This window comes from Xyrauchen texanus, chromosome 38, assembly GCF_025860055.1.
Source record: "Xyrauchen texanus isolate HMW12.3.18 chromosome 38, RBS_HiC_50CHRs, whole genome shotgun sequence".
Lineage (NCBI taxonomy): Eukaryota > Metazoa > Chordata > Actinopteri > Cypriniformes > Catostomidae > Xyrauchen > Xyrauchen texanus.
The window spans coordinates 27530689-27544698 of NC_068313.1; the positions used below are offsets into that span (position 1 = coordinate 27530689).

The 14010-nt window shown below is 38.4% G+C and overlaps 1 protein-coding gene across 2 annotated transcripts in view; it reads left to right on the forward strand.

Moving 5' to 3' along the window:
* Positions 1-301: 301 nt before the first annotated feature.
* The window catches only part of LOC127631564 (protein furry homolog), an 83379-nt gene continuing 69670 nt past the window's right edge, over positions 302-14010 (forward strand). Inside the window, exon 1 of one of the 2 annotated variants that reach the window (XM_052109729.1) lies at positions 302-539. In XM_052109729.1, the coding sequence (XP_051965689.1) occupies positions 359-539 (181 nt within the window). In that variant the 5' untranslated portion in view covers positions 302-358. Of the gene's footprint in view, positions 540-6744; positions 6815-14010 lie in introns of those variants that run through there. The other variant, XM_052109730.1, reaches the window with a different exon arrangement.

Here is a 14010-nt window from a genome sequence, read left to right on the forward strand (position 1 = left end):
TTTCTTTTTCTATTTCTCTATGTCTATTCCTTTTCCTCTCTTTTTTCTGTCATGGGGCGGCACAGTAATCCTACACCTGCCTGTTTTCATACGTTGGTGTAACTTGCTGAACTGCTTTGACAAGTGTGAGGAGGGTTAAAACACGCTGGCAGCGCAGAGCTGGGCTCCTATCAGGCTGCATCTTTCCACACCACAGATACACTCATATGAGAAACAGCCCAGGATTAAGACAGTTCTCTGTGAGAAGGATAGTAGGAATGAGAAAGCATTAGGAGGAAAAGAAACAAAACTAAAATCACAAGTTAAATGAAACCACAGAGGAAAGCGTGACAGGTATTGGGTGGCTCGCCAGCTGAGGATGTCGTACAGCGAGCTTGGCTGCAAGGAGCTGCCATTGCATCAGAAGAATGGTCCAAATGAGCATGACAGAGTCATGCTGGTGAGGATGGCCAGCTTACCTGAAGACATGATACTGAGCGAGGACTTTCGCGGGAAGTTTAAGAAGATTCACTCCAGGAAAAGGCCCACAATTCTGGCATGTAGGTGGCAATTGGCACAAGTTTGCTTGTTTATTTGTTGTTGTCACTGTAAGTTAAAGAAATTAGAGATCGGAGCAAAATTGAGAGGGCACTTTGTAAGGGTCCTCATAAGGCTTAATGTTCAACTGTTTCTGTCAGCCATGTGTGAAATTCATCACTGTCTAAAGATATTTTTTGGGTTACCTCAAGAATGTGGCATCATGTGCATTAAAATAGACTGTTTGCGTTTAGTTTATCAAAGTTGCACTTGAACCAATAGAAGTGCGTGCAATGGAAAACTGGAATTATTAAATCATAAGGGTGATCCAGGTGTTGTAAAACATAAAAAAAAGCTACGTTATTTGGGTTTTTAGACATTCTCCAACATCTGGCATGTCATAACTTTTACTTTTACGACAGGATTGTCCTGAATCGTCTCACATGATCTAATTTAATGGTGTGACTTGACATACAGTAGAGTCCAAAAGTCTGAGACCACTTGTCAAAAGCTTCTTTTTTTGCATTTTTATAATTTTGTATTTGTTTATAAAAATTATATTACTAGCATCAAGAATGTGAAAAGTTGCCAAATGTACATGGATTTTAGAATTTTAAGAATTTGGTTAATCAACCTTTTGCTTAAATTACCATGTTGATCCATTTATCCCAGCATAATTTAAGAATGTTAGAAAGAGTGTGTTTTGTATAATAGAGGCAAGACAATCTGACCTTTTGATCAAAGGAGTTCAACCTGATATGTTAAAAATGTGACCTAGAAGTAGTGCTGAATCTTAAATATTTATTTTAAATATTCTAAATCTTAAGGTTTAAATATTTTATGACATACAGTTTCTTTGTTTAACATGTAAAATCCTAAAGCGTGTGTTTATTTGCAGGTTTAAATTGAATTTAATATTTTAATCCCTATATTTCAATGTGATTTCAGACTTTTGGACCCCTATGTTTCTATCCTGTTTGTTAGAATGTTTAACTTGATAATCAGTTGGATGTAAATTACAGCTTAGATTGAAGCATTGAATAGGTTTCTTGAGCTCTGCGTGTTTGGCTCAGTGTGGCTCCTTGAAAGAGTTAGAAAAGGTAAGAGTGAAAGGGGAGAAAGAGGAAATCAGCACAGAGAGAGCGAGAGAGAGAAAAAAAGAGGAGTGTAGAGCTGGTACTGATGTCCACAATGATGCCTGAATCTGTGAGACATGCCTTGCATTCCATTTCTTCATCAGAGCTTGAAAATGCTTTTAATAGGCTCTTAATGGGACTCAACCTACTGAACAACCAGCTTGCACTCCCACTCATATTCTGAATATTCTGAGTTCAATACAAGTTACGTTTATTTGAGAGTATTTGTTTTAAAATGTTGAATACCACCCAACGTTATTTTGACTCGCCCCTCCTTTTCTTTAAAAAAAGCACAAATCTGGGTTACACTGAGGTTTTTAATGGAAGTGAATGAGGCCAATCTGTAAATGTAAAAAATATCTGTTTCCAATATAGCCACTAGACTAGGGCTGCAACTAACTGTTATTTTGATCATCAATTAATCTAACGATTATTAGAATGATTACACGATTATTCGGTGATTATTGCAATTATTAATCATTATCTCTTAACCGATTATTCTGCTTGTGTCCCGACTTAAAATGTTGTATTAAACGTGCTTACTAACAATAAAGAGGAAAAAAATATCTTTTAAAAATACCTCTAAATGACATTCACTGAATTAAAGGGGAAAAATACTTTTTATAAGTTTAATACAGTTAAGAAATTCACTGCAAAAACATCCTATTGTTATCAAGTGTTTTTGTCTTGTTTTCCATTTACAAATGTCTGAAATTCCTTAAAACAAGATACATTTAATTGAGAAGCAACATATAAGATATTTAGACATGCTTTAAAGAGAATGTCTTAAATATACAGTAATGTTTACTTGGTTATATTTCTGTGAGTACAGTAAAGACAAAATATACTTATGTTCAAGATCTATTCTCTAAAAGCAAGTCTAAATATCTCAAATGCTGCTTCTCAGGTGAATGCATCTTTTTTTTAAAGGTTATTTAGATATTTTAATTTTATATTAAACATTCTCAGATAAAACATTTTTTTCTGCAGTATAACTGTTATAAAAATGTAAGCTGTTTTAAAAGAGTTTTACATATTTATATTGGAAAACAAGCCAAAACAAATCAAAAACACATTTTGTTGCAGTGTATAATGGGGCAAATACTCCCCTCTCTCACCTTTCTGTTCACTTCAGTCCATCTTTAACTCACAAAAAAACTAACTATCTCGTATTAATAAACCTGCATATTGCCAACTTTCTTCACGATAAGAAATGCACAGTGACATATATTATGTTATAATCTAGCTGCAGCAAGCGTGCATGCTCGGGGGACGAGCGTCCCCACGACAGAGTGTTCATCAGCCAGGTTCAATCCCCCTCAGATAGGGACATTCGCGCAACTCACAGAAAAATGCCAGTTTCGGAGATTGTAGTTATTTACATGATCTGCTTCCATATTATAACTTTAATGAAGCTATAATGCATTAAATATAAATGCATTTAAGACGTAACGTCAGGGTGTTTCCTTTTTAGACGCTCGACACACAAGTTTTGCTTCAGCAGACCTGCCGCTCCAGCTCAACTTATTCCATAACGATAGTGCTTCTGTATTTACTTATATTATATTATAATTGTATATTTGCATTATAATTCCCTTATACTTTGCGATCTACATCACCTGAAACTTTTTGTAAAGTTTAGAGTGCATCTGGAGTGTGAGCTTTGTAATTCATCCTCTCCTAAGTCAGGTGCGAGCTGCAGTGCTGCTCTCATCATTAGAGTTTAAAGTGATCTCATGTTACATTAAATTAGATCAAACGACTATTCAACAATGCAAATTTCTGCGGACAACTATTTTATTGTCGACTAATCGTTTCAGCCCTACACTAGACATAAACAATTTGTGTGTTAACATTATTTTAGTGTGATAAAATCAGTTACTTACCTTTAATGTGTAAGCTATATAAAATTTTACAGCTTTGTTACCATGACAATATAATGCAGTAAACCCCAAAACAACCATAAAAATGACAATTTAAAACTTTACAGCTCAAATAATTCACAAGTTTAGTATAAGAATAAATATATGTGCTTTTATAAAATGATAAGCTTCACATTTCTACATTTTATACATTACATTTATGCATTTGGCAGACGCTTTTATCCAAAGCGACTTACAGAGCCCTTAATCCCCCCGGAGCAACCTGGAGTTAAGTGCCTTGTGACCTTCTGATTACCAGTTTACCAGTTATGTGGTTTAGACCACTACACCACCACCAGTCCATTTCTGCCTTTAAACCCTCAAAAATTGGCCCCATTCACTTCCATTGTAAGTGTCTCACTGTGACCTCAATTTTTGCTGTTGTTAAAGAAGAGATAAGTCAAAATAATATTTAGTGGTAATGAACATTAAGCCATAAATACGGTTGATTGAGCTTAACTTGAACCTAGAATATTCCTTTGACATCATTCATTTTGCTTGTTGAGGGCAAAACAAATCCCACAGACTTACATTTTGAAGAGGGTCCCGAGCCATTTGTAGGAACCAGAATATCATAGATTCTTGGAGATGGGCTCTTTTGACTTTTTGCCAATAGCAACCCCCTAGGAACCACACAGAACACACTAGCAACCGCATAGGAATGCCCTGGCAACCACCCAGAATATTTTAGCATTGTGGTGACAAGTTTTGCACAGGCAAACACCTCTTACATTTTCTTCTGAAAATGTAAAAATCTAGTTTTACCTCTGTTTATTTTAAATGCCTTTAATTGAACTGCTTAACTGAAACAGTTTGATTTGAATGAGCGATTGACTTTTGTCATTACCGAAGCTGTGCTCTCTACTGCAAGTTGCAATGACTTGTACCCTTTAGCTTTATACTTGAGGAAGTTTTGGAGCATTTCCACCCATCAAACCATTGTATATATATTGTTTGGCATCATTGGTCTGGTTAAAATGTTAAAACAGTTCAACCAGGGCATTATGTAATAATCTGTCTGAGAGAAGTCTGTCTCCATGCTGGGTATGATCGGATTGTGGTAAATGTAACTGGAATCTACTATACCTTCTGAGCTTACATTTGAAATACATTTCATTATTGTACATTGCCTCTTAATATGCTGACCTGATTCAAGCACGAGTTTTGTGCTTTGAAAGCAAACAAACACATAAATAGGGAAACACTGTATTCTTTTTTCTTTGATATAAATTAATGTAAATTGGTAAGAATAAATAGATACCCCCCCCCCCCCCCCAACCCCACCCCACCCAGAACACAAATGGGGAACTTTGCACTGGCCTTGAGTGAGTGCATTATGTAATTAAGGGCGCGTTCTTGACAACAGAGGGATAGAGAGGGGCATGATGGGATTATGGCTGTAGTGACTTGGGACATGCAGTGCTTTCCAGGGGATCGGCGATGTGGAATATCCCAAGCTCAATCAGTGTTTACATTTACATTTTAGACAGGTAGTTGGCATCATAAAAGTTCTGACCAATCCCATGGCCTGATTTTTATGAGCCTATTTAGTATAATCTACTTTTTTAAATAATAAAATGTTATTTTTTTCAGTCATTGAATTGTTCCACCTTTTCTTCACCACTGTGCTGATATGTCATACAGTGCATTTTGTAATGGAGACTGTTTTGTGCTTACGACAAATGTCACATCTGAGATTGTTTACCTCTGCATTGATTGAGCTGGTGTTTACGCTGTGTAGAACTTTGCTGACTTTTTGTGAGCTTTGGACTTTTGGAAGAAATTGCTACTTTGTCCCTCAGCAAATAAATTAAGAAAATACCTTGTGTAGATGAGCTTGCACTGACTTGCTCTTTATGTCTTAATTGATGGACACTTGTGTTGAATGACTTTGGCTCCATTCAAGCCAAAATCAACGCTCAATGTAAAAGTGAAGAGTCAGAGGGTGCTCGATGTCTGCTGACTACAACCATTTGGAACAGGTGCAGGTCTGCAAATAATAATTTTATACCAAACCAATGAATATACAAACCCTAGAAAACAATACACTGCTGTACACCACTTATACCAGTGGGTTCTGAAACAGGTTTTCCTTATGGGCCCAGATTTTACATTGTAATTTGCATTAAAGTCTATCACACACTAAAAGCTTATTGTACAAAAGTAAATAAAAATATCAGTCAAATTAAACATGTATTAATTAACTACTTGTACTATAGTAATAATTACTATGAACTGTATAGGCCCAACAATAAGAAAGTGAGAGCATGTATTGCGTCTTGTCCATCTGCCTACGTTGGCTATTTTTGACTGTTGAGTTGATGCAAAAATAACATTGAGTGTGAAAGAGGTTGTATGCATAGACTTAGCATGCATGCACCAACAATATATAAAAGAAAAAAGAATATATAAAAAATATACATAAAAAAGAATATATAAAAGGTACCTGTAATTTCTCCTCCCTTTCATAGGTTGACAAGCCTTTTATTTTGCTGTCCTAACAATGCATGATTATTTTGCTATGTATAAATAATATTTCAATATAATGTATGGTTATAAAATAAATATAAAATAATGTTAAATGAAATTATATAACCTCAATGGCAAAATATATGGAAGCATTTTCTTCTCCCTCTTATTTTTCCTATCCTATTCCTACATTAACAAGTCAAATTATTTTGCTATGTATATATATGAAAATATCTTAGATATAAAAACACTGGTTTGTGGCTGATCGGATTGTGCTTCAAGATACTCAGCAAATACTGTAACTAACCTTGCAACTTACCAGATTCCTCTTTTCCTGGCTATTGTCAAAATCATCAACGAGGACAGATAGCTCAGTCAGTGAGCCTCTCTCTCTTGCTTGGGATGCAAGCAAACAGGGGTTATAATTAACCACATGGGACTAAGAGGATTTCTCCTCTATGCTGCCTACTCTCCTGATACTGGGTTATTTAAAGTGAACTTGCCTTACAGAGAGAGAGAGAGAGGGTGGGTTGGACACTCACAGAGGTGGGGGGGAAGAGCTTAGCAGATCTGTGGTGCTCTGTTCTGTTTCAGTCTGTGGCGGCAGCATCATTGTTTTGCATCACTTTCCCGCAGCAGCCGATTCCACCGGCCTGCTCAGGACCACAGTATCACTTTCTACATCTGACTTCACCACAGCCATGGCCAGTCAGCAGGACTCAGGTTTCTTTGAGATCAGCATCAAATCTCTACTGAAGTCCTGGAGCAGCAGTGAGTATTTTGGCACGCAGAGCGGGATTGCAGCCAGGGCTGGCGGGATGGATCCAAACTTAGCTTACATGTGAGAAAGCGAGTGTGTTGCTTGAGTGCACATGTTTATGAGAGTCCTTGTGATGGGATTGTTGTTGTTGTCCTGTTTTGCTATTGCTCCATTCAGTCTGATCAGGCATAAGATGATTGAATTAGGTCAAGGGAGTGTGGAGTATGGTTATGAGTGATCTGATTGGGGTGATCTGAAGATGATGGCAGGCATAGTTATAATATGTACAGCTAGAAGTGAGAGAGGAATTTCTCTGTGTATTATCTTTGTTTTATCTTGTTTTGTATTCATGTGGTCGGCTTGTGATGCTGGCTTATGGACAGACTGTTCTAATACTCTCTAGGTAGATATGTAATGCAAATCAGGATGTAGCATTTTTTTTTACATATGTTTACATCAGAGCTGTCCAATAAATTTCATGCCATAACTTTTTCAAAAACTTGACTAAGTTAGAAGAAAGTCGGTGCATACTATAAGGTCTTTGTTGTACAGAACTATTTGCCTTGGTGGAAGTGGTTGACATATTTATCTACATTGCTCTGTAATTCCTGTCCCAGTGTTCTGGTACCCAGTTTACTCCCCAAAGCCTTGCGCATTAGGTGCCTGTGTTCACCCGCCTAACCGACCATTCAGCTGTGAGGGATGGTGAGCGTTCAGCCAATCAGTTTGCAGAAGGAGTGGCAGTGAGATAACTTGTACACACTGTATGTGCTGCTGATAACAACCAATATGTGTTTTCTTTAGATATCTCTAAATAGGCTACTAATATTTACATTAAATCACTTAAAATGTAAATTTTGTGCTTAAAATAAACATTAGCTTGTTAAATTAAAGAAGAGATGTTATATTTTATGGTTATGTTGTGCATTCATTCTCAGTTGAAAATATATGAAGAACATAGGTTAGGCTACATTTAGATTGGAATAAATATATTGACTCATGTCAGTCAAAAAAGTGATCTATACATGTAGAAAATAAGCATATAATAAGCACAGTATACATTCTATATACTGCAGAAATGCAGTCTACTTGCATGCTATTCTGAACATATCTATTCAGTTGTAACAAAGGTTCGGGATGGGCAGATAAAGGAGGAAGCAGGAACTGGTTTCCACAGTTCATGTGAGTCTGTTTTGTTCACAATCGCTGTACATATTCACTCAAAACACAAGAAGGCTTTTCATCATCACTCAAATAAACAGTCCACTTTTCAGCTTCACACAACACAAGGCTCTCTCTCTCTCTCTCTCTCTCTCCCACTCTCTCTCTGTCTCTCTCAGGGGACAGACACGAAAACTCTGGTCTGCCTGTCTCTCTGTGAACTGGCCATCTTTTTATCTCCCCCGACTCTCACTGTAAACATAGAGATGGTAATTAGTCACAATTCTTCTCAGATGGATGTCCTTACCACTTTCTCTCTCCCCCGCTCGACCACGCCCTTACCTCACCCCTACCGCCCAACTCAGGCCAGGGGAACCCCCCCCACACTTTTCTGGAGAGGTTTTCCTCGACAGCCATCTGTGCCCCGGTCTGTGTACCACCTCAACCTTAAATGGCTGGAGTGCCAGATACCAATGGGTGATCCAGGCATGACATCCTTCATGCTGTGGAGCCATTGGAGCGGGGCGTGGTCCAAACAGAGGGCGAATGCAAAAAATAGTAGCGGAGAGTGAGAAATGCCCACTTGATGGCCAAACACTCTTTCTCTATGATGCTGTACTTTGTCTCTCTCATAGAGAGCTTTCGACTAATGTACAGAACCATGCGCTCCTCCTCCTCCACCTCTTGGGACAGAACAGCACCCAGCCCCCTGTCCGATGCGTCCAACTGTTAATCAAAAGGGAAAGAGATATCAGGGGAATGCAGAAGTGGCCCACCACAAAGTGCAGCTTTTACCTGTATGAAAGCTTGTTGGCATGACTCTGTCCTCTGGACCTGTCTGGGGCTCCCTTTTTAGTAAGATTAGTCAGCAGGATGGTGACATTGGAAAAATCAGGCACAAACTTCTTGCTCCAACGTCTTCATTAGCGTCAGATGGGGGTTCACTGCTGCGGGGGGTCAAGCTCTGCAACATCTGTCGGTCCTCCTCTTCACCTCAAAGTGTTGCTGTTGCTGCTCCACCCGCAGATCCATGAGGGCCTTGTGTTGCACATGGTGGATGCTGATGAGGGATCAAAACACTTCCTCCAGTGGCGAAGACAACTTCATTGCAGCGTACCTTCCTCCTTCTCCTGGGTTTCGGCACCAGTGTAACAAAGGTTCGGGTTAGGCAGATAAAGGAGGAAGCAGGAACTTTTTTCCACAATTCACATTAGTCTGTTTTATTCACAAATATCCAGCAATCGCTGTACAGCTTCACTCAAAACACAAGACGGCTTTTCAGTGTCACTCAAATAAACAGTCCGCTTTTCAGCTTCACATAACACACTGCTCTCTCTCTCTCTCTCTCTCTCTCTCTCTCTCTCTCTCTCTCTCTCTCTCAGGGGACAGACACAAAGACTCTCCTCTCTCTCTCTCTCTCTCTGTGAACTGACCATCTTTTTACCTCCACAGACTCTCACTGTGAACATAGAGATGGTAATTAGTCACAATTAATCTCAGGTGGATGCCCTTACTGCTTTCTCTCTCCCCAGACGGGCGCTCGACCACACCCTCACCTCAACATCAGTATTTCCATAAGCTGCCTTGTCTATTACTTGCCTTGTGAGAATTTTTTAGCGAATTCTTTTTTTCTACGAATTACCTAATATTGATTTATTCTCATAAACGAATAATTTGCCCAAAAATCCATTACTCACTTTCTTCTGCAGAATACAGATTAAGATTTTTAGAAGAATATTTAATTACTGTAGGTTGTGAATGAGTGAATGAGTACCAACATTTTGAAGCTCCAAAAGCACATGAAGAAAGTATAAATGTAAGCCATACGACTCCAGTGGTTAAATCAATATCTTCAAAAGCATTATGAAAGGTGTTGGTGAGAAACAGATACATATTTTAGTCCTTTTCCACTATCGGTCTCCACTTTCACATTATTCTTAATTTGTTTTTGGTGATTTACATTCTTCGTGCATATCACCACCTACTGGGCAGGGAGGATAATTTATAGTAAAAAAGACTTTGAAATGTATCTGTTCATCTTATCGCACATCATATCATATTTCTTCTGAAGACTTGGATTAAATCACTGGAGTCTAATGGATTGCATTTATGCTGCCTTTATGTACTTTTTGGATCTTCAAATTCTGGCCATCATTCACTTGCATTGTGCAGACCAACAGAGCTGAGATATTCTTCTAAAAATCTTTGTTTGTGTTCAGCAGTAGAAAGAAAGTCATACACATCTGGAATTGCAAGAGGGTGAGTAAATAATGAGAGAATTAAAAATGTTGGGTTAACTATACCTTTAAGTAACCAGAATGATATCAGACATTCAAAATATTTTTTAATACTTCACAGATATAAAGTTTAATCCCAGTTATCCCAAATCAGAATCTCTCACTCTCTATCACCCTTTCTCTTAGAATAAATGGGTGAAAGGTTCTTATCACTCAATCAAATGTGCTTTGCACAGTGTACCAAATGTATTTGAGGTTTAGAGCTCTGAGTGTCCTTAGACCTAATGACTAAATCCAGAAAATATGTTCTTGTTTTTTAACTATCACAATTGGCACCTCTAAAATATCCCTTTTCATACATATCTAAATGTATATATATTCCTGGTCTTTCTAAGTGACTGGATAGCCAACTCTATAAATGGTACAGTATGTTCTGGTAGTAGCTTAACCTCATTTTGTCACTCAGTGTTATAATATACCATAGGTGTATATTATAACACCTATGGTATATTATAACACCCCCCCCCTGTCCCCCCCCCGCCCCGTCCCATCACACACACACACACACACACACACACACACACACTTTTTATTCATTAAGGACTTTGGGATGATATCAACGGAGCTTGCGATTTTTTTTTTGCATAAAGCCAATGTTCTTGAGCTTCGCTGGCTGTATGCCTAAAATTTTCCCCTGACTCTTGATGAAAGTAAGCATTGGGATATGAGTGGGCTGTGTATGCTAAAATCTTGATAGCATCTGAAAATAGATGGGGCCTGATAGATAACATTTATTTACAGTTATGGCAGTTGTCCCCAGGGGCCTTTTGCACACAGTCAGAGGCTATGGATGTAAAAAGCCTGCATTATTTACATCAGGGGGGTATTTTGTTAGAAGTATGTTTTTTTCGTGCTCACTGTCTACTCCTTGAAGTAGAGGAATGTTGGGAGGACACAACAGGATTTCTTTTAGAGAAAAAGGAGAGGTGTAATACTGTGGTCCCAAAAGTTTTTTGGTTTTTTTTACATTTAAAAGGATAGTTCAGCCCAAAATGAAAACAAAACACTTGTGTTCTTCAAACCCTGTATTGTGTCTGTTTGTGTCTGCATTTGTGTTTGTACTGTATAGGCCTGCGTACCATTTGTGTAATAGAGAGGCGTTGTAGTTTGTCTTGTATTGTCTCTGTTGGGAGTAGCTCAATGCTCAGAGGCAGCTCCTCTTCTGAGCGCTGATGTAATGCTCCGTCTGTGCTGATCTCTTGTTTGCAGAGTCACATGTAGAGAGTCAGGGTGCCGTAATCACCCAGACTGGCACTGAAGCTCAAACTGACCTGTTTACCCCAACAGTCAGAAACTTAAATTTCTGAAGAAAATGTGAGTGGTGCTTGCCTGTGTAGAGCCTCCATGATGCTGGGTGTTGTGGGTGGTTACCACGGTGTTGCTGGTTGCTTTGGTTTTCTTTGGTTTTTTTGAGTTGTTGCTATGTTGTTAAAATGTGGTTTCTTAGGTAATTTGGTTGGTTGATAACAGGGTCAGATACTAGAAAATACTTGGGTTTAATCAATTTATAAAAATTCCAAATGTATTCAATAAAGATCTTACATATACATTTAAATGAGCATCAATTTATATTATGTGATGAATTAGGCTTAGAATAAAGTAATAGGAAATATTGTATATCAGATGCTACAAATAAAAAAAGAGGGAATTCATTACTAAGATATTTTTTTGCCGATACATTTTTTACTTCAGTGGCAGTTTTGTCACTTTCAGTGGCATTGCCTCAACCCCCATTAATTTCTGACCCTGGTTGATAGATGGTTGCTTACTGCCCCAGATGCCAAAAGAGCACATAGTTAATTAACTATATCACAATTCTAGCGGTTCATAAGTTTACACTAAGGGTGGGTTGCACCAATAAGGATTAAATTAAGCAGAGTTTAGAGCTAATCCAGGTTTTGTTGATCAAAGATTTATTTTAATTTGAGTTGTGTTGGACCACTTAATTTTAAATACGGTTTAACAAATCAGAGATTAAACTTTTTACCCGTGATTAAAATGGTCACCTGCATTGAATTTTGTCCGCCATGATGGATTCTGAACTTAGCTGTAGATCGTTAGTACACAGGGTCGATTAAGAAGGTTAAGAAAATGCCGCAGCAGTGTGTACAGTGTCACAAGCTTTAAAATATGGCATCATAATTTAAGAAAAAAGGACCACACGGGTCTCGGATTGACCACCTCCACTCATTAGCAGCACTATTGTGGCCAGAAATGAACAGCCCATGCTTCTGATTAAAATGAGTTTAGGAGAGGAATGGAGCAATAACGATCACTTGTAACTGCTCTTGTTAAATGCCGAAATCACTCTTTACTCTTGCTTCTCCTTGAGAGATCCGTCTCTGTCCAGTGTCTCCACATGTAAAGAATGGGGAAGCAGGTAATCGCACCACCACTGAGACAAGCCGCCACAATCGCACACCAAATTTGAAAGCACACATTTTGGCCAATGGCCCAACATTTCAGACCATAATAAACATAAATAATATGATAAACATCTCTCAGAGGGCTAACGGCATTTCCACTGTTCGTTTACATTTACATTTATGCATTTGGCAGATGCTTTTATCCAAAGCGACTTATAGAGCCCTAATTACAGGGACAATCCCCCTGGAGTTTACCTAGTCATTCATGTTTTTTATTTTTTATTTAAACCACCTCAGCTGCAACAAACTGTACAAACAATAGTATGCAAGTATAAACACCATGGGACCACACAGTCATCACAACGCTCAGGAAGGAGACGCATTATGTCTCCTAGAGATGAATGTAGTTTGGTGCGAAAATTGCAAATCAATCCCAGAACAACAGCAAAGGATCTTGTGAAGATGCTAGAGTAAACATGTAGACAAGTATCTATATCCACAGTAAAACGAGTCCTATATCGACCTAACCTGCTAAAGCTGCTCAGCAAGGAAGAAGGCCCCTGCTCCAAAACTGCCATAAAAAAAGAATTCGGTCAGTGCTTACGGGGCTCTACAGTGCGAGGATTTCACTCGCATTTGCCCCTAAAAATAGATATGTGCGAACTGGAAAAATTATGTACAAGCACAGTGTGCAATTAAAGATTACAAACGTAACCCCCCCTTTTTAAGATATTTGTTTAAAAATTACAAAACCCACATTCCATAAGTGGAGTTTTCTGTGATGACGCGGTCCAGTCAGAGAGAAAAAGGTGAACAATGGAAAAAAGTAGCGGTATAGGCAACATCACATTTTATTTTAAGCGAAAAACAGACGAGGAGAAAGAGGAATTTGGCAGGGGAATTCACAAGGTTCAACTAACGAAGTCTCTTCACAAGGTTTACCAGAGACGGCTAATGTTAGGGATGCTGAGAGCAAAGCTACCGTGACCACAGCTGGAGGGAGAACATATAGATTCAATGGAAATTGTCTCAAAATGTTCCCATGGCTAGAGTTCGAAAACAACATCATGTTTTGCAAATATTGTAGAGGGCAGAAACAGGTGGGCAACTCGTCCTTCGTGTCAGGAAACCCGCATCTGAAATAGTGATGGTCATTTTGAACGAGTCAGCTCTTGTAGGTGAACGTTGGGAGCCGGCTCGCATATCAGAATCTATTTATACAAATATTAAAAAAATTAAGATACGAATAATCAAAAGATTTAAAAATAACGTAAAAAACAAATAAAATAATATAGGCCTAAATGCTCAAGCGCACACATTAGTTCTGACTGTCTGCTCAGACTAAAAGCCTCACCTGTTGTTCCTGTCAATCAGACACGCACT